At 26.7% G+C, this 23,170-nt stretch overlaps 1 protein-coding gene across 1 annotated transcript in view; it reads left to right on the forward strand.

Annotated features, from left to right (window-relative positions):
- Window positions 1-23,170, forward strand: part of LOC113368293 (adenylate cyclase type 6-like) — a 188,364-nt gene that overhangs the window by 82,770 nt on the left and 82,424 nt on the right. The window contains 7 exon segments of the mRNA XM_026609839.1: window positions 285-389; window positions 461-624; window positions 1,234-1,367; window positions 1,813-1,922; window positions 4,676-4,895; window positions 5,131-5,262; window positions 5,328-5,452. Coding sequence (XP_026465624.1) covers window positions 285-389; window positions 461-624; window positions 1,234-1,367; window positions 1,813-1,922; window positions 4,676-4,895; window positions 5,131-5,262; window positions 5,328-5,452 — 990 coding nt within the window.

A 23,170-nucleotide genomic window follows, 5' to 3' on the forward strand; every position in this document is an offset into this window, starting at 1 on the left:
TAATAATTAATAAAAAATTATTGTCATATAAGTTATTGTTATATACATTGGTGCATCATATTTTATGTGTTTTTCCTGTATTTTTCTTTAAATATATATATATATATATATATATATATATATATATATATATATTAGTATCATCTATTGCTCATATTACGAACCATTTCATCTCCCGGAGATGTCGCTATCATTTTTACTTGGCCTTTGATTTTATTCTCAAAATAATAAATATATACATAATATTATTTACCAATGTCTTCATATATTTTCTAATTTTGCAGATTTTGTTACCACTAGAACTAGATTGCCTAAACCAAACACTGAACGGATTTTACAATCTCAGTGCTGAGCCCGAATTTCCATGTATAAATTTCATAGTTTCGGATGTAAGTTGGGACACAATTTTCATTAATTATAAATTTTAATTATTTAATATAATTTATTATATTTTTTTCAGTATCTTCTATTACTAAGTATGTTGGCCATGATAGCCTGTGCAGCCCAACAAGTTTTGGTAACCGCCTTGAAGACTTTACTTTTGCTCTGCATTTGCGTTGCTCAACTTTCTGCAGTTATGACACATTATTCAAAAGTCGATAATTTGATCATGGAATACACCAGGTATGGTTAAAATTATTTTACATTAATTCATTTGTATTTTCATTAGACAAATTTAAACTTTTCGCCTCTGCTGGCCTTTGGAGAAGAACGTCAGTCTGGCATAACATTTGACTGTCTTCTCAATGATGATAAAGGTCTTGAGTTAGAAAGGTTGCTTATTTTTAGAATAAATCTATAATAGTGTTGGTTTTTCAAAATTTACTATTAATTATTTTCTTATTAATTTTAACTATTTCTTATCATATCGTCATTTTTTTTTAAATACGTTGAAACGACCGAGCTATTCTGTTCATCAAAGAAGACAGAAATATACGAACTATATTATTAGATATCCCTTTTGGAAATTGCTTTAAACTTTATCATACTGCAGAAAATAAATTTAAATGTTGTAAGTTTGTTTTTCAATGTCCACAATTTCATATGAAACAAATCGTATAACATACCCAATAATATCAAGTTTACATCAGGTACGTTTTCGTCAGAATGCGGTACCGAATTGCTAGATTGTGTTTTAATTAGTTTTACTGTTTACTGTTAAATATACTTTATTGTACTAATTATTTTTCAATTTCGATCATAATTAGTAATTTTTATAATTTTTTTTATTAGTATTGAGCCTTCGTGGACAACAAGATGGGTCGATGCCGTTCTCCTGTTAGGATTTATGATAGCACTAATTCTTCATAGTCAACAAACCGAAGCAACTTATAGATTAGATTTTATATGGAAACTTCAGGCAACTGGTAAGAAACATCATTTTTTCTAAATCATAAAATAAAAATATTTATAATAATATATAAGGTTTTAAATATTTTCTTAACACGGTGATCGATATATCAGTCGTATGTGTTTGACTCTAAAAAATATACAAGAGTCCTGTCAGACATGTTTCTAAAATCCATAAAAAATGTGAAAAAAGTATGATATATGGGGTAAGGTTGCTTAAGTCGTACCACTTCAATACATGGACATGTCAGTCATATATGTGTGACATAAATAATTGTGTTTTTCTAGTTTTTTTGATACATTTTTAACTAAATTATCTAATAAAGTTACCATGGCCCATGTAGATTTTTTTTCTGAAATAGTGGCGATTAACTTGTTCAATTATCATATTTCAATTCTAAATATAACTCAAAACAAAATTTATTTCTAGTATGTTTTAAATCATTTTTTTTGTAATTTCAGAGGAAAAAGAAGACATGGAGCATTTAGAAGCCTATAATAGAAAACTTTTAGCCAATATTTTGCCAGTACATGTCGCCGAGCATTTTCTATGTAACGTGAAAAATATAGATGTAAGTTTGAAATTAATTAAATAATTTAATAGTATTTTTTCTGTAATTTTTAACTTCCCGTACGGTAAGTTATAGTAATCGCAAAAAAATCGAAAATGAAAATTTTTGCATTTCTCGACGTTTCAAAGGTTTCTGAATATTTTGGCATACCTTAGAAAAAATGGATGTATGTGTGTGTGTGTGTGTGTGTGTGTGTGTGTGTGTGTGTGTGTGTGTGCGTGTGTGTATGTATGTGCGGATACAAATTTTCGTCGACGATTTCGGGAACACCGATCAACCGATTTGAATATTTCAAAAAACATTCGATTCGTATTGATAAGGAGACGTGCTGATTAGTTTTTGGCGAGGTCAGGTCTAGCCGTTCCGAAGATACGGGGCAAAAAGTGCCGAAAACGGTAACTCCGTTTTTAAGAGAACCGAGCGTCCGATTTTAATAATTCAAAAAACATTTTACTTGTATTGACAAGGTGAACAACCGATCAAATTTTCATAAAGGTAGGTCTAGCGGTTTCGGAGATCTAATGAAAAAAGTAAAAAAAAATGCCATTTGGCGGTCAAAAATGATCATTAGACATATGCACATCAAATTATCAGATATTTTATAGAGATTTTAACAATAAGTATAATTTTGGTTCACATTCCTATGGGTTCCGTACCAATGTTTACGCGTTAGACGTCGACGCGGCGCTTACGCGGTTTAATATTTCGTCTTTATGCAGTTAAAGCCGTACGATTGCTTTGAAAGAAAGTTTAGATCTTTCAAAATATGTCAAAATAAAGAAAACATTTTTTTTTCAAAAAAAAATTAAAAAAAAAAAAATTTAAAAAAAAATTAATTTTTTGACTAATTGTTTGTCAAAAATCTTATTCTTTTGAAGTAAATTTTTTTCAAAAATGTAAATCGTTTTTTAAAAAATAATAATTTTTGGTACGGGAAGTTCCAGCAATTTGCCTTAAGGCACGATGCCTTAATTGCCTTAAGACAGAATTCCACTTACAGCTAGTTATAGTTGTCATTTACTAACATTCAACATACCCTTTGTATGTTTGTGCTAAATTATAAAAAAAACAAATCCGTAATATATTGCTAATTTAGTTCACAATGTTCTATTATTTACTATATAGCAAAATAATACAAATGAAATTTCAATGTGTAAAGCTAAATAATTTATATAGATTTTAAATATGATGATATTTAAAATCTATATGAACTTTTGTGAAAATCTATGTAATTTTTTTGTTTTTTAATTTAGGACGAAAATTGAAAATACATGCGTTATAGTTTTACATTGAAAAAAAATACTTTGTTCTTTGATTGATCAGCCGTTTTTATTAAAAATCAAATCAATTGATCAGATTTATTAGAAAAATTATACTAAATAAATAGATAATAAATCAGGTTCATTGAAAAAATTATACTAGATTTCCTTGACTTTATAATTGCCATTTTTAGATTTAAAATTTACTCAAAATTTAAGAATCAATCTTAGCACAAAATTATTGAAAAAAATTGCTTGGACTTTATAGTTGTCATTTTAAAATTTAAGTTTCTCAAAATTCAATAATCAAAGTCAGTACAAAATTATTGAAAAAAATTGCTTGGACTTTATAGTTGTCATTTTCAAATTTAAAATTTTCTCAAAATTCAAGAATTAATCTTAGCACAAAATTATCAAAAAAAAAAATTGCCTTGACTTTATAGTTGTCATTTTAAAATTTAAGTTTCTCAAAATTCAAAAATGAAAGTCAGTGCAAAATTATTGAAAAAAAATTCCCTTGACTTTATAATTGTCATTTTCAAATTTGAAAATTTTTCAAAATTTAAAAATCAGCCTTAACACAAAATTATTGAAAAAAATTGCCTTGACTTTATAGTTGTCATTTTAAAATTTAAGTTTCACAAAATTCAAGAATCAAAGTTAGTACAAAATTATTGAAAAAAAATGGCTTGTAGTCATTTTCAAATTTAAAATTTTATCAAAATTCAAGAATCAATCTTAGCACAAAATTATCGAAAAAAATAGCCTTGACTTTATAGTTGTCGTTTTCAAATTTAAAAATTACTCAAAATTTAAGAACCAATCTTAGCACAAAATTATTGAAAAAAAAATGGCTTGGACTTTATAGTTTTCATTTTCAAATTTAAATGTTTCTCAAAATTCAAGAGTACAAAATTATCGAAAAAAAATGCTTGGACTTTATAGTTGTAATTTTCAAATTTAAAATTTTATCAAAATTCAGCAATCAATCTTAGCACAAAATTATCGAAAAAAATTGCCTTGACTTTATAATTGTCATTTTCAAATTTGAAAATTTTTCAAAATTCAAGAATCAATTTTCACACAAAATTATGGACAAAAAAATTTTGCTTTTTTCAATTTTTGAGTATTCTGAGAAATCAAATATCGTTCTACATTAGTAAGACCACCTTAAAAACCTTTGCTAAATTTTTTCTTGATTTTTATTCATCAATTAATAAAATTTGTTAAAAGTTTTAAAATAGTTTGTTCGATTTATCAATTCAACAATATTTCTTCCACGAAAATATATTATATTGCTTTGACTTTTATATTTGTCATTCTTCAAAATTCAACATTTCTCAATATTTTACTCGGTAGTTAATTTTCTTATTAATTCTGAATTGTTAAGCAACAAATATCTACTGCAATAATATTAATATATTTAAAACAGGTGTGAAAATTATTTAATTTTTAAATAAAATATTTAATATTATCTATTATTTTTATTTTTAGGACTTGTACCACGAACAATGTGACTGCGTCTGCGTAATGTTTGCATCGATTCCAAATTTTTCCGAATTTTATGTCGAACTTGAAGGAAATAATGAAGGTGTTGAGTGTCTTCGACTATTAAACGAAATCATTGCAGATTTCGATGAACTTTTATCCGAAGAACAGTTTCGATATATCGAAAAAATCAAGAGCACTGGTGCTACTTACATGGCGGCATCAGGTAGGAAAATGAAAAAAATAATTACTTGGGAAAAAAAAAATTACATATATCATTTTGTACTTAATTTTCTTACTATCTTGTAAAATAAAAAAAGATATGCAACTTTATCGGTTACATAAAATTTTGTTTGACTTTGTAATGCAATGCTGTGAACACAGATGGCGTTAAGTTATTAAATAGATCTAACCAAGCTATGATAAGTTTAGTAATTTTTTTTTAATTATTTTTTTTTCAGGTTTAACTAGAAATACTTGCGATATGTTAGGCTATCGTCATGTAACCGCGATGGCAGACTATGCCCTAAGACTCAAAGAACAATTATCCAACGTCAACGAGCATTCTTTCAACAATTTCCGAATTAGAATAGGTAAATAAAAGGGTCTTGGGTTTCTAAGAAGATTATAAATTTAATTACCTATTTTTTTGTTCTAGGTATTAATATTGGACCTGTTGTAGCCGGTGTTATAGGTGCTAGAAAACCCCAATATGATATTTGGGGAAATGCTGTCAATGTGGCTTCTAGGATGGATTCTACTGGGCTTCCAGATCACATACAAGTTAGTAATTTTTTTTTTCATTTTTTAATATTCATCACTATGTTTTTTTGCTTGTTTTATCACATGTTTGTGCTTAATAACATATCTACTACACGAGTACGTATTTTTCACTGTCATTATATCTCTAATCATAATCGATTTTTGGCAAAATCTGATGTTTTTTACGAAAATATCTCCTACTCAGTTGGCTTTCTTAAATCCCCAATGATCAACGATTTTTAGTCAAATATGATGTGTTTTCTATGGAAATAGCTTCTGTTTGATAAAAGGATCTCTAATAGTGATCGATTTTTGGCAAAATATAATGCGTTAGTAACAGAAATATCTCCTATTTATTTGCTTTTCTTAGATCCCTAATAATCAACTCTGATTTTTAATAAAATTTGATATGTTTCTAATAAAACGGGGCTTCAGATCATTTGATAAAAGAATTCAAAATCAGATGTTTTTTACGACCATATCTCCTACATAGTTGTCTTTCTTAGATCCTGACTCATCAACGACTTTTAGAAAAATTTGATAAGTTTTTAACGAAAATAGCTTCATTTTGATAAATTTCATGTACTTCTATATTTTATCAAGTCATTCTGAATCCTTTGGCATACAATTTAACAAAATATTGTTTTTATGGAAACAATGGAAATAAATTTTGTATATGTTGCATCTGAGAAAACACAATAATATTTTGATGTAGTGTATCGGATCACCATATATTTTTACATCTTGCACCACCAAGAGCTTGATCACACTTTTGGTAGATGATACCTAAATATGATAAGATTCGAAAAATTGTAAGAAAGTGTCATTTAGCCAAAACTAATGGGAAAAACAATTAATTCGATATTCCTATATCTTGGGATATCAAGAATTATAATAGCATTATGTGCTATGATTTTCTATATTATGTGAGTTTTATTAGAGTTTTTTGACTATCAAGTTTAAAAGTTTTTATAAAAATATTACGAATATAGTTCTAATACTTATTGCATTATGCGACTTTAAATAAAACTTATTCCTAAGATTAAAAAATTTTAAGCAGATATCTCGCGAATGTTAAACTTTAGGTTAAAAATTCTTTTGTAGTCGATTTTTTATATTTGAGCCAAAGACAGTAAATACATATCTTAACTGGTTCAAAAGTTACAAGCATTCAAAATGGTAAAAACACAATTGACGTCCATCCTAACCAGTTAGCCTGCAATATAAATTTGGACCATGAGACTAGCATGATCTCATTTCGTTTTTTTTATTCACGATATTTTTCGAGCTATATGACCTAAAGTAAAAATTGGCGGTAAAATTCGAAAGTTTTAAGCGAATATTTTGCGAACGGAAGTGAGCTACAGTTTAAAAATTCTTTTACGGCCTGCGAGTCTAGTCAATTTTCCTATATTTATTCAATCAATGCATTTCAATGAGTTCAGAAGTTACAAGCGTTCTGAATATTTGAAACACAATGGACGTCCATCCTAACCACTTTAGCTACTGATCTCATTTAGTATTTTTCTTTTTTTGCAATTTATTGAAGAAACCAACATCTCTGATTTTATTAATTTGCATCTATATTAAAAATAGTGTTTTATTCCCAAGTGTATGTGTTCATTGTATTGAAATTAGTGTTATTGCATGACCATTCAAAAGAAATATGACCATGCTCTTCGCCGTTCATATATAAATGCTTGATCATACATCACCGACACCAAATATCTTCTCAGCATTATCAACACCATCAGCACTATCAAAAAATCATCAAACAACCAAGGAACCAACAAGTCTGTATCTAAGTGTACATTAAAAAAGTGTTTTGTTGGAAAGTGTGTTGTAAGTTGGATCATCAGATATCCCACCAAAATAATGCATGACTGTTTTATTCAGCAGAAACATCTATCACTTACACTTAAAATCTATCTCAGTATCATCAGCAGCATAAACAAGATCATCCAAAATCTCAAAACTAAGGATCTGACATCTATCACATGTCTGACGATTATTAAACCGTAACCAAGTGTATATCAAAAATAGTTCTTGTTGTGTTAAAATATTGTGTATGTTCACTGTAGTGTATTTGATTCATCACACATCATACCAAAATTAGTGTAATTGCATGACCATCTAAAGAAGCATTATCACATCTTTGGAAGATTAATAATAAATGTTTGATTAATAATAAATATTTGTTTTGATCATACATCACCGACACCAAATATCATCTCAGCACGATCAGTACTGTCTAAAGATCATCAAAAATCTATTAAAATTAAGGATCTAATATGTCTGCATCCAAATGTACATCAAAATAGTGTTTTGTCCTAAAGTGGTTAGTAGGGTTTCTCGGTTTGTAAAAACCGGTTTTAAAAACCGGTTTTTTGGCGAAAATTATGGAATTCGAAAACCGGTTTTTAAGTGAAAAAAGCCGGTTTTCACTGTATAAATGGAAAATGACAAATATAGCCAAATATAAAAGATAGATGAAAGCGTTTTGATTCTTGAAATCATATCGGTTCAATAGCATTTGATATCTTATCAGTCTGCAATGGTTCCCAGAAAGGTTTTGATATATTAATTTAGATTTTTATACCAGTGTATATATTTATTTAAATCAGTGTGACTTTTTCTTCAAGAAGTAACTTCCTCTATTCAAACTTAAAAAAAAAGTTTCAAAAACGCTAAAAGCCACAAATAAAACAACAAAAAACTTAGAATTGTTATATCAGGCTTTGAAAACAATTAAGCATAATTTGGTCACAAGTATGAGAGTATCTTCTATTTCAAGAAATTTTGTGAGTGAATGATGTTTAAGTAGCAATTTGATAGACGTTCTCAGTTTTTTGAAATCATATTTTATTAAATAAAAAAACAATTAGAATGTTTAAAATTAATTAATTAAAATTGCTCGGAACAGACAATACCCGAATTTAGCTTAATTGTTTTCAAAACTAAAATTGATATCAACAAGTATGTATCAACATGTATCTAATATTTTTTATTCGTTTTTTAATTTAATGAATGTTTTTCGTTTAAAAATGCATTAGTTTTATTTATTCGAAAACATTCCTTTCACTATCATAAAAATATTTTCATTCTTATATATAAAAATGATGCATGAATAACGAATAATTATTTTCAAAGTTATTTAATACAGGTAACTATTTTTTTGTTCTACCAATTAAAATTAAATAATTAAAATAATTTTGTTTACTATCCATCAACGCTTTAAATCGCGTTAAGTTTGCGGATAAATTTTTGTTATTACAGAATATTCAAGCAAAAATTTATTTACTATATAAAATTCGAAAACCGGTTAAAACCGGTTTTATGGTAAAATTGAAATTCGAAAACCGGTTTTCTGAAATGTCGGTTTTTGTATAAACCCTAGTGTTTAGTGTGTTGGATCATTCACCAAATGTGTTATTGCATGGACCGTTCCTTTCAGCAAAACATCAATCACCTACACTAAAATCCATCTCAGCACCATCACCATGAACAAGATCATCCAAAATCTCAAAAACGCATTTCTAAAAAAAAGTGCTTGTTGTGTTAAAATATTGTATATTCACTGTAGTGTATTTGATTCATGTTTCATCATACATCACACTAAAATTAGTGTTATTGCATGACCATGACCCTTACATTCAGCAGAAGTTTTTGGAAGATCATTAATAAATGCTCGATCATACATCACTGGCACTGTTTCATCCTAGCACAATGCACAATCTCAAGAATTAAGGAAGCCAATATTTTTAAAATTTTTATCCAGGTCACCCAAGAAGTGTACCAGATCCTGCACGCTCGTGGGTATCCTCTAACCTGCAGAGGAACAGTTCAAGTAAAGGGCAAAGGTAACATGGTCACTTATTTCCTGAATGGACGACCCAACGAACGCAAAAACCTACAAATACCACAACCTGCAGATTCAGCAGATCCTGGTTTAGTTGCACCTTCTGCAAGCCAACAAAATCTGCAACCCCAAAATATTATACAACCTTACCAGGAGGAGGAACCCATGGACGTCCAGGAAGATGCGAATCTTTTAGATAATATGCAGAGTAGATCTATAGTCAGTCCTGCAAAATGTAGTGAATCCAATAATGTTCTGGTGAATCCTAGGATTACACAGCAACAAAGGGAGCAGTCTAGACATTCTGTTTGTGCAACCGAATCCAAACATATTGTTGCAAATGGTTGCAATACGAGGCGGAGAAGTAAATCGGCGGAGTCTTTGAGCAGTTTTTGTTCGAATGTTAAAAATGGAGGTGCTCCTGTGTTGGAAGACATTACTAATGTGTTTAGGACGGCTGTTGTAAATGAATAGATGAAAAACTTGGATGCAAAAATATTGGTTGGTTCAAGAAATTTGATCCTTAGATTCTGATTAGACGTGAATTTACCATTTCCAAACTTAAGGGGGTATTCTAGTGTAGAGCGATGAATTTTAGGTCATTTTTAAAGTGTCGTAAAAGATAGCAATTAATGTTTTTACTATCCATTTTTTACCACTTGTTTATTAATATTATTAAAATACAAAGCAAAAATCAAAAAATAAAAAAGTTGAAAAGTGTAAAAACTGGCAGCTGATGAAGTGGGTGGTCTCAAAACAATTGGCACCTCAGTCTTGACATGATTTCAGCCCTCCTAGCCATCCGAAATGCTAAAAATAAAAATATTATTAATCTACAATGATGTCGCAATCGCCCGAACTAGCGATGAGTAAAAAAAAATTTTTTACAAATTGGCGACTGTTTGAAAAAAAAGTGTTTTTTTACTGTTTTTTTTGAGTTTCTCGATTTTCTTAAAAATAGTAAAAATTAGAATTTGGGGATAATCCTAGTTCGGGCTATAGACAGGTCTATAAACAAGACTCTCTGAACATTTCAAGTAAATCGGTCGAGTAGAACTCAAGAAATCGTGTCAACAGTACTGAAAAAATCTGTTCTGAGAAAAACGCATTTAAAGTTTTGCGTGAAGCCAAACCAGTATGGAGACCGAATCAGTAAAATGCCTATATCTCCGAAAATAATTCAAATTTTCAAAAACCTTCTCGTATCCATATTCTTAGATAGTTAAACTTTGAAAATATGAAATAAATAAAAATCGATTTTTTTGAATTTCTACACTAGAATACCCCCTTAAATCTAAAAATTCCTTGAAACAACTAATTTTTACAAACTAAAGTCACTTTTAAGTTTAATTTTAATATAGTTTTAAATAGTAGAAAAATCTGTTAAAATATATATATGTATAATATATGCCTAATAATTTTTACCATGTTCCAATTTACATAGATTTTAAAACTTGTACATATAACATATTTTAATACCTAAATTGCCTAATGTTCTGTATTTAACTACTAGATATTATATATATATATATATATATATATATATATATTACGTTTATTATTAAGTCTTTAATTATGAATTGTGATTTATTAAGCTTTATTAAATTAAGTGCTAAAAGCCAGTAAAAATATTTATTTAGTCACATAAGCATAAATTTATCTATTGTGTATTAGATAATTGATATGTATATAGAAAACAAATATTTCTTTGAAATTATTATAGTTTTTCTTTTAGATATGTTATGAAATTGCAAGTATTATCAAAAAAGTAGAACTTATAGTTAAGGATAATTATTGAGCTTTATCATAAATTGATTAAAAATATTTGGAAAAAGCTGGTAAATTTTAGGCTCACAACTATGAAGTAAAATATTCTTTTCACAACTAATATTAATTATCAAAGCCTATCTAAAATTCTTGATTTTTAAATTATTTTTGAGCTAAAAAATTACAGGACTAATTTTTGAAATGTTTCTATAGCTAAAATTAATATTTTTCTTAATCAGATTTAATGTTTCAATAAATTATTCTCCAAATAATAATAAAAAAATCTGCGCTTTTTGTGCAATTTATAGTAGTCAAGATTTTACTTAGTTATAAATTCAAAAGTTACATTTTTTATACTATACATTTTTTTCATCCGAGATCTCTAAATATTTTATTCCCAATAATTTGGCATTTTTATGTCAGTTTTGTTTGATCTATTTAAAATAATATTGACAAAATAAAGGTTTTTTTCCTCAAATATTATTTCAATTTCTTGGATTTTTGTTCATCATATTGCATTCGAAATAATTTTTATACTATTGTTCTATACGTTTTCAAGAATGAAATTACCTTATTTTTAAAATCCAATTTAGTAATTTGTTTTAAATATAAATAATATTTTTACTCAAATTAATATCAGTTTTATCTGTAATAAATACTCGCTTAATCACTGACTTTTTTTTCTAGTTTAGTACATATAGAAATATTCTATACTAATTCAATCAATCAATTTATTTATTTTATATTCAGATTATATTAAGAACTAATTTTAAAACATTTCAAGTATCAGAAATTTATCAATTTTTATTAAATTTATTAATTTTTTCACCAAAATCAAATAAAGGTAATATTTTAATTAAACTTGTGTAGTTGTTCAAGTTACGCTTTCAAAATCTTTTTTTTTTAGTAACATTTGGTTTTTAAATTTTTGCTATAATTTTCTATTTTTTCTAGAATATATGAATTAAAAATAAAACGTGTCATGCTAGTTTCTTCTTTTATCAAAGCTCAGATTTTGGATAAAATCTCAATTTTCCCATAAAATAAATTAATTGCCAAAGTTATACTTATTTTTTACTTTACTTATTAATTTGTTTTACTTCTTCCTTCCCTAAAACAAAGCTTAAATTTTGGATAAAATATTTTTGAATATTATATTTTGCACAAAATTTCATACATAAAATATGCGTTTTTACAAAAAATCAATAATTGTCATAGTTTACTTATTTAAGCCCATTTTTTCAAATTACAAACATCTTGCTATAATTTTTGGTATATTACAAATTTAAAAAAACACCATTTCATTTTCTACAGCTTTTTGCTAAATTAAAAATTTTTTAATCTCATATATTGGAACTTGATATTCCAGTTTTATTTTGTATTTGCAAAAAATTCCTGAACACTGCTAGTCTCTTTACTTAAGCACAGATTTTGGATATAATATTATAGTAGAAAAACTTCATCATTTTTAATTTTTATGTTGTAATCATTTTGGATTTGTAGATCCTATTTTTTTATATTTCTAAATCAGCATTTTATATCTTTTGGATAATATAATTACGATATTTTTTGTATCATTTTACTATTGTTTCATATATTTTAAATACCCAAATAAAATTAACTGTATTCTATAATCCCATAAATATTTTCTAATAGCTTTTACTTCAAGTCTAATTTAATATTTCATAATATATATTATTTATACTTTTTTTCTACAAGGACCACGATAATTTTCGAAGCCATTTTCGCGACCGTCCAGAAATGTAAATTAAATTTACTTTAATTAATGTTTGCATATTTGTGATTTGTAAATATTGTAAATTAATATAAGAACGAATTTCAGTTTCTGGGTTTCAAAATTCTATTTAAAATTCGATGTCGATTAACTAACTAAACTGGCTTATTCTCTATATAAAATACTTGTAATAATATATACTTAAAAAAAAACAAAATTAAAATAAAAGTAGAAATTTAGGAGAAATTATTTTTAGATATACATTTTGATATATGGTTAATGTAATATATATAAAATTTTACTTTTGTGTACAGATAATTCCTCAGATTCCTTAAACAATTACAATATTTAGGTTTCATATCGATCGAATTATTAAAATCTATTAAAAAGTATCCAAAATGTTAAATGTTAGATTTAAAGGCCTAAAAAATGTACATATGTTTAAATAAATAAATATGCCAACAGCAAACTGGACGGAAGTAAAATTAAGTATAGTTGTGTATATGTAAAATATATAATAATACTTGCAAGTATTTGTCGTGATAATAAATATTAGAGAAATCATGTGATTTTAGATTTTTGGAAACTTATTTATTTTCAATTCACATTCACAATATAACAACATAAATTACCAAAAGCACTTTAAAGTTAGAAAAAGTTAAAATTTGGTATTTTTAAAAGCACAATTCAGTACCCAAATAATTCTATAGTTTGTACTTATTTTCGAAATTTAAAATTATAACAGTACCAAAACTTTTTGACCAATGATTGGTTATATATATATATATATATATATATACATATATATTACGGTCAATGTGCACTTTTACCGGTGAATGTATACATTTCCCAAAACATTCGGTAAATGTGAACTAAATTTCATAAAAAAGAAAATAAATAATAAATTGAAAAGTTGTGGTAGATAAAAAATATTTCTTTAGATATAAAGGCATATAATAACAAAAATTAAGTTATATTGTTAATATATAAATGCAACGTTTGTCCTAGTTTTTCAGAACCAATTATAAATAAAAATAGAATATGATGAAAATGAACTTTTTTTTAAATTTGCAAGTGTATTTAAATATTTTTGGACCACCTGCACGTTTTAAACTATCTAGAACATAATTAGACAAACTAGAACATTTACGTACTTAGCAAAATATCTATCTAAAAAGGTTCTTTATTCTATCCAGAACATTTTTAATTCCCCAGAATATTTCCATAGTATCCAGAAAATTTCCATAATATCTAGAACATTTTCAGACTCAAAAACATTTTCTAAGAAAAGTTTATGCAACTTGCCTTAAGGCAGAATGACACTTACAACTAGTTGCAATAGAATTTATTACTAAAAATTATTCCAAAACTGAATATAATCATCGGTCAAAAAGTTTTTGTAAGAACCAAAATTTTTGTTCTCTTCATTTATAAAAAAGTATGAGATATATTATAAAATACCTAACTCGATGTGCATATAAATAAATATATGTTTAAAATAATATTCTGATGTCTAATTCTGCTTTTATGTAATGATGATATTTGTGTTTGTTGTTAAATAGTGCGTTTATCGGTTAATAAAATAATAACAAACGCATAGGCCATACAATGTCAATTATTGTAAAAATTTACAAGATGATGTTATTCACTACAAACTGTATGTACTTTATTTAGCTGTATTGTTTTTCCATAAATGAGTACATAATTCACATATTAATTATTGCCATAATTTACTGGTTTGGTTTATATAAGAAATTTTCATAGCCTATGGTATTTGTTAATAACTCTAAATAATCTTTCAAATTGAGTTTTGTAATTTGCTTAAAATTCTTGACTTTATGATGTCCTATTTATTAATTTTTATCTAAATAAAAATAAATCTGTGGATTAACAGAAAATTCATAAGGACAAAATACTTCCTGTCGTTCCTATCAAAACTGCATTTCATTTTAAATTAATTTAATATTCAGGTCACTGCTTTTTCAATTTTTATTCAAAATAAAAAAATAAGATTTCTTATTGATATTTTGTACGTTTTATTTAAATTTTTATCAAAAAATCTGTTTATTTAACCAATTGGCCGTTGTATATCAACCACCTAGTCGTAGTAGCATTATAAAATCTTTTGTCTTAAATATTTTTATACTAATAAATTAGTATAAGTAGATTTAAACATATTCTTATATTTCTCTATGCCACTTTTAACACGTTGATCTGCAAAATTGCATATATATATTATTATTATTTTTAACTGTGACATTTTACTCTTTTTCTATTTTTTTCACATTGGCCTGTCAAAGCTGACAATCTAGGGATCAAAATATATTCTTATTATTTTCAATATGAAAATAAAAATAGCTTAATATATATTTAATGTAGCATATAAATATTATTGTTAAATTAAACTTAGACCAAAACTTATGTGACTAAAAATGAATGTAAATTTATATAATATTAACCAAAAGATATATTCGTAATAAAGATTATTAGCTTAAGGATAATATTATTATTAATAATGAGATGTTTAAAGTTTAAGATTTAAGACTAAGTTATTATTGTATAATAAAGTTTATCTATAGAAAATATAAAGAATATTTATTTGGATGTGTGCCATTTGTTTTATTCGTCCAAAGTTTATATTATTATATAGGGAATTTACCATGCAATTATGCACCTCTAATTTTTTAATATTTCGCGTGGGCTTTTTGGTTTTCTACGATTTATTCAGGAACTAATAGGAATATTTGAATACAGTTTTTTGTCAATATTTTTGGCTACATGCCAAATTACCTGGTTTTTAATTTAAGCTTCTGGGTACACTGAAAGTCTAGAAAATAAAAATAAAAAACAAACTTTTTTTTACCGATTTTTGACAATTTGGGCGACATTTGAACGTTGATAACTTTTGAATTATTTATCATAAGGCTTTGATGTTTTCGGATAACATATAGTGATTTAAAATATCTTTAACCTAGTGCAAGAAGTTTTAAAATGCTCTTCACCGTTCACGAGATATGCACCAAATACTAACAGGAAGTCGAGAAAATAAAAATGACAAACACACATTTTTCCAAGATTTTTTAAGCATTTTCAGCCACGACTACATTTGAATGTTCATAACTTTTGAACGATTTATCATAAAGCTTTGATGTTTTTGATGAAATATAGTGAATAAAAATATCTATCAATCAGTGCAAGAATTTTTAGTATGTCCTTCACCGTTCACGAGATATTCACTAAAACTAACGGAAAGTCGAGAAAATAAAAATGAAACTAGCTGTAAGTGGAATTCTGTCTTAAGGCAATTAGGGCATCGTGCCATTAGGGCAAATTGCTGGAACTTCCCGTACCAAAAATTATTATTTTTTTTTAAAACAATTAACATTTTTGAAAAAAAATTACTTTGAAAAAATTAGATTTTTGAGAAACTATAAATTGGACAAAAAAATAGTTTTGTAGTAGTAATTTTTTTTTTTTGAAAAATTTTTTTTTTTCTTTATTTTGACATATTGTGGAAGATCTGAACTTTTTTTTCAAAGCAATCGTACTGCTTTAACTACATAGGGACAAAATATAAAGCGCGTAAGCGCCGCGTCGCTGTCTAACGCATAAGCATTGGTACGGAACCGATAGGAATGTTAACAAAATGTATACTTATTGTTAAAATCTCTATAAAATGTCTGATAATTTGATGTGCATATGTCTAATGATCATTTTTGACCGCCAAATGGCTCTTTTTTTTACTTTTTCCTTTATATCTCCGAAACCGCTGGACCTACCTTCATGAAAGTTGTATCGATTTTTCATCTTGTCAATACAAATAAAATGTTTTTTGAATTATTAAAATCGGACGCTCCGTTCTCTTAAAAACTGAGTTACCGTTTTCGGAACTTTTTGCCCCGTATCTTCGGAACGGCTTGACCTGCCTTTGCCAAAAACTAATCAGCACGTCTCCTTATCAATACGGATCGAATGTTTTTTGAATTATTCAAATCGGTTGATCCGTGTTCCCGAAATCGTCGACGAAAATTTGTATCCGCACATACATACACACACATACATACATACACACACACATACACACACACACACACACACACACACATACATCCATTTTTTCTAAGGTATGCCAAAATGTTCACAAACCTCTGAAACGTAAAGATATATAAAAATTTTCATTTTCGATTTTTTTGCGATTACTATAACTTGCCCTACGGGAAGTTAAAAATTAACAAAAAAAGCAACGATTTTTTTATATTTCTTGATTTTTTTTATATAATATAATATGCAATATTTTTATTATAAGCAAGCTCAACACATGCTTATAAGCTCAACACATGTAAGAAAAAGAAAAAATCAAAACTATAAATATTTACTACTAATAATCGTTAATATATAAGACACTAAAAACTCATTTATTCCATATAAATGCATGTAAAATGAATGGTGGTCAATATAATATAATCAAAACAGTAAAATATAATCAAATAATACGTGACATCGTCATTTTCATTTCGAAGATTAATTAAATATCGGAAAGTTTGCTTGCATATTATTATTTTTATATATTTATTTGAAATGATATATTAAATATTTTTCTTGCTTCAAACTATAAAATAACCAGATTAATAACATTTGTATGAATTTCACATTAAGGCATCAGGTAATAAAAGGATTAGCGCGTTGAATGCAATATTAATCCTTTTTTTTTTTTCAAAAAATTGGCCTGAACACTATTATTACATCTAATAAAGCAATTTAAATAATAATAATGAATACTGTACTTTATTCATCGCCTAATATTATATTTATGTGCGTTTACGGTGAATAGTGCGTAAATATTTAAAAATAAAAAAAAATCGAAACTAAAAACTGGAATTTTTTTCATATGTTTTAAAATTCATAATTTTTTTTTAAATATTTCGAAAAATTTTTTAAATTTATTATAAAAAAAAATTTTACTTTGGAAATATATTGAAGTTTTTGTTTTTTTGAATGAAAAATTTGAAAATATAAAAGCATTTTTTTTTCCAAAACCTGTCTTCCCCGAAAACTAATAATTTCTTTCCATCATGATCATTTTTTACACCCTCGGCTCCAACAAACACGTTCTAAAATGACAGCGCGACCGCGCTTCGTACCTGTTCTAGAGACAAAATATCAATATGCGATAGCGCGCGTAGCATTACAATGATATAATATATGTATTTATTATTAAAATTTATATAAAATATCTGATAATTTGATGAGCATATGTCTAATGTTCTTTTTGACCGCCAAATGGCTAAATTTTTTACTTTTTTCTCCATATCTCCGAAACCGCTAGACCTGCCTTCATGAAAATTTGATCACTTCTTCATCTTGTCGATACAAGTAAAATGTTTTTTGAATTATTAAAATCGGACGCTCCGTTCTCTTAAAAACTGAGTTACCGTTTTCGGCACTTTTTGCCCCGTATCTTCGGAACGGCTAGACCTGCCTTCGCCAAAAACTAATCAGCACGTCTCCTTATCAATACGAATCGAATGTTTTTTGAAATATTCAAATCGGTTGATCCGTGTTCCCGAAATCGTCGACGAAAATTTGTATCCGCACATACATACACACACATACATACATACATACATACATACACACACACACACACACACACACACACACATACATCCATTTTTTCTAAGGTATGCCAAAATGTTCAGAAACCTCTGAAACGTAAAGATATATAAAAATTTTCATTTTCGATTTTTTTGCGATTACTATAACTTACCCTACGGGAAGTTAAAAAAGGCATTTTCAGCCACGACGACATTTGGACGTTGATAACTTTTGAGCGATTTTTTTTAGGATTTTAATGTTACTGAATGAAATATAGTGATTTAAAATATCTATTAAAAAGTGCGAGAATTTTTAGGATGCCCTTCACCGTTCACGAGATATTCACTAAAAAGTAACGGGAAGTCGAGAAAATAAAAATGAACAACAAACATTTTTCCAAGATTTTTTAGCCACGACAACTTTTGAACGTTGATAACTTTTAAACGATTCATCATAGAGTTCTGATGTTTTTGGATGAAATATAAAAAATCAAAATTATCTAACCCAGTGCAATAATTTTCAAAATGCCCTTCACCGTTCATTAGTTATGCACTAAAAACTAACGAGAAAATAAAAATGAAAAACAAACTTTTTTTCCAGACACGACGACATTTGAACGTTCATAACTTTTGAATGATACCATAAAGTTTTGATGTTTACGGATGAAATACAGTGAATTAAAATATCTATAACCCAATGCAAAAATTCTTGAAATGCCCCTTACCGTTTGCAAAATATTCACTAAAAACCGTTCGAAATTTTAACATTGATGATGACTCTGTATTGTGTTATTTTGTAAACAAATAGTATTTTCTCAAAAACTCATTTTGCGTATTTTCTGAAACTTAGCAAACCTGATTATCATAGTTCCAAAAATTCAAAATTGTGACAAAAACTTAAACTAGGTACATTAAATAGTTTTGAACAGTAGATTGATTGGATCCATCGAATTCAAATTTTGATACGGTGGATTTTTATGAAAGCCACAGCAAAGCGCGGCCGGGCTAGCTAGTATATATACGCACATATATATATATATATATATATATATATATATATATAATTGTTTAATGATACCCATCTGTAGCAATTGAAAATTTCAAGGTTAATTTATTCACAATCTTCAATGAAGATGTGAAGTCTCTGATAAGTTTATCTTAGCAAGTTACATTTTGTTGATAGTGATAAACAAATATTAAATTTTTTTATTGAGTTGTATTATAAAATCTAATTTACATCAATGAATTACAGAATGTTATATTTTATTCTGAATTTTATCTTTTTTTTGTTAATTTTCTAATAGTGCAAAAACAAAGAGCTCAATCCTGAAGTATATGAATTTTTATTAATTTTCTATTAGAGAGTTGTAATTTATTATAAAAAATTAACTCTGAATTATTTCTGTTTTTATCCATATTCTAATAGAAAGAAATTTTTGAAGCTCAATCCTGAATTGTTTCTATCTTTATTTATTTTTTAATGAAAAGTTGTAATGCATTTTGAAATTTAATCCTGAATTCTATCTATTTTTTTTTAATTTTCTAATATAAAATTCTAATGCTGTTATGAGCTCAATCCTGAATTATTTGATTTTTTTTATTAATTTTCTAATGGAAAAATGTAACTTATTTTGGAAATTAATCCTGAATTATTTCTATTTTTATTCATATTCTAATAGAAAGAATTTCAGCAATTTAATTCTGAATTATATCTATTTCAAATATTTTTTATAAAAATGTTAATGCATTTTGAAATATAATCCAGAATTCTATCTATTTTTTTTAAATTTTCTAATAGAAATTCTAATGTAGTTAGGAGCTCAATCTTGTTTTATATTATTTTTTTAATTAATTTTCTAATGGACAAATGTAATTTATTTTGGAAATTAGTCCTGAATTATTTCTATTTTTACTCATATTCTAATAGAAAGGAATTTTACGAATTTTATTCCGAGTTATTTCTATTTTTATTGATTTTCTAATAAAAAGTTGTAATGCATTTTGAAATTTATTGCAGAATTCTACCTATTTTTTTTTTATTCTTTAATAGAAAATTCTAATGCAGTTAGGAGCTCAATCCTAAATTATATGATTTTTTTATTGATTTTCTAATGGTAAAAATTTAATTTATTTTGGAAATAATCCTGAATTATTTTTATTTTTATTCATATTCTAATAGAAAGAAATTTCAGGATTTCAATTCTCAATTATTTCTATTTTTGTTAATTTTCTAATGAAAAATTGTAAAGCATTTTGGAATTTAATTCAGGAATCTATCAATTTTTTTGTAATTTTCTAATAGAAAATCTAAGGAAGTTAGGGACTCAATCGTGAATTACTTGATTTTTTTTATTAATTTTCCAATGGCAAAATGTAATTTATGTTGGAAATTAGTCCTGAATTATTTTTATTATTATTCATTTTTTTCAATTTCAGGATTTCAATTCTGAATAATATATATTTTAAATATTTTGAAGTTAATCCTGAATTATTTCTATTTTTATTAATTTTCTAATAGAAAGAAAATTTAGAATTTCAATTCTGAATTATATACATTTTAATGATTGTCCAATGACAAGTTGAAATGCATTTGGGAATTTAATCCTGAATTATATCTATATTTAATTATTTTCTAGTGAAAAGTTCTAAAGCATCTGGAAATTTAATCCTGAATTATATCTGTTTTTATTCATTTTCTAATAGAAAATTCTAATACATTTTGGAATTTAATCCTGAATTGTATCTATTTTTATTAATTTTGTAATGAAAAGTTGTTGTTATTTTGAATTTTTTTACTTTTGCAAATTTTTATTCGTGTGAAATACTCATGAATTTAATACGAGTATCAATTACAGTAAGATAATATGTAGTATCTTTATTTCTTCATAAACAAACAGCAAAAGTGGTCCATATGCATTCTTATCACTACTACAGGTCATATAAAAAAATGAACTTTTGATTGTAACATTAAAATATACATAATAAATATATAACTATTGTCCTTGAGATTATTAAATAACGTAATTGATTATTGAAGATTCTATTTTAAGAGTAATTTTGCTTGTAATTAATTTTTTTAAATATTTTTAACTTATTTGGTATGAAATATAAAATTTCTGATATGAGCTATTTAGCTTAATTTTTAAATGATGTGCACATTGCAACCGAAAAGGTTGTACTATATGTGATGCTTTTTTATTTGCAATTTCTATAAATCTGATGGATTTTTTTATTAATGAAACAATGGCATTTAGACCTATTTTCACCTGGAAAAATAGTGCTATTTATATTTCCAAGTGTGTCACGATTGCTTGACATCAGGCTGTCAGTAACTCTCAATGTAATCCCATAGCTCTAACCACTAACCTATCGGAAAACACGTGAAATTCAACTACGTTTTACTTTTATCAACGATAGTGTGTTTCTGAAATAGAAACATTACATAGTTGTTATTTTCCCAACATGAAAAATACAAAAATTAAATCAACTATGTCGTTACTGTTACTGCTTGACATCAGGCTGTCAGTAACTCTCAATGTAATCCATAGCTCTAACCACTAACCTATGGGAAAACACTTGAAATTCAACTACGTTTTACTTTTATCAACGATTGTGTTTCTAAAATAGATACATTACATAGTTGTTATTTCCTAACTTGGAAAATACCAAAATTAAATCAACTATGTCGTCCACTTCAATTTTCCTGTCATCGTCTATTATTTATTATCAGTAATTTAAATTAATGACTAATAATTACTATTGTGCGACTATTGAATCGAATAAGCAAAATTTATTCATGTTTTGTATGAATAAATGTGCAAGAGCACACGACCGTGTCGAAAATTATCATCATTTGATTAATTATATCTATATATGAAAACACGATGAGATGAAGATTGTTTGCCATTTTAGATAAGGTAATATTAAAGATGAGACACGTGCGAAAATTTATATAAAAATATATATATATATATACTAGCAAACCCGACGAACTCCGTTTCGCCACCAGATGGTTTCGTGAGAAAGTTGAAGAAATTTTTTGTTTGTTTTATATTTGAAAAGGAAAAATTTGATTTTATTACACAACAGTAATGAATTTATTTCGATTACAAATTGAAGTGTTTTTTAGTTAAACTTCTCTAGTACCTTCGAAACGGCTAGACCTGCCTTGGCGAAATACTAATCGACACGTCTCCTTATCGATACAAATCGATTGTATTTTAAATTATTCAATTCGGTTAAACCGTACTCTCGAACTCGTCGACAAAAAATTGTATCCGCACATACATACATACTACACACATGTATACGTACATGTGCTACCGAAGTATTAATAGACATGATCTTCGGAGAAATAAGAGCGAATGGCAATGATTCGAATATAAGAATAAATTTAGAGCTTGTTTTATAGTATTCTAGATCCTCCCCCCATGAAAAATGTCTAAGGTGGGTTTTCATAGAACTATAGAGCCAAGAGGTAAGCGCAGGTTTTAGACGGAGTTATACCCAGGCGGCAATGAGTCCGACATACCCAGACAAAAGACCTAGCCTGGGATGCATTTGTATATTTCCTTCGCTATACGCTATACAAATAAAACACAGCGTTTATACATCTATTTTTTATAATGTATGCTAAAATTTGCAGAAATTTTTGAAACATAAAGATATATAAAAAAATTTCATTTTCCAAATTTTTGCGATTACTATAACTGACCCCACGGGAATTTTCAGAAAAAATCTAATTTTTAAAAAATGGCGATTTTTTTCAACAATTTTCAAAGAAA

This window comes from Ctenocephalides felis, unplaced genomic scaffold (genome assembly GCF_003426905.1).
Source record: "Ctenocephalides felis isolate EL2017-DRISC unplaced genomic scaffold, ASM342690v1 CF-g0.4_SCAFFOLD_01170, whole genome shotgun sequence".
NCBI lineage: Eukaryota > Metazoa > Arthropoda > Insecta > Siphonaptera > Pulicidae > Ctenocephalides > Ctenocephalides felis.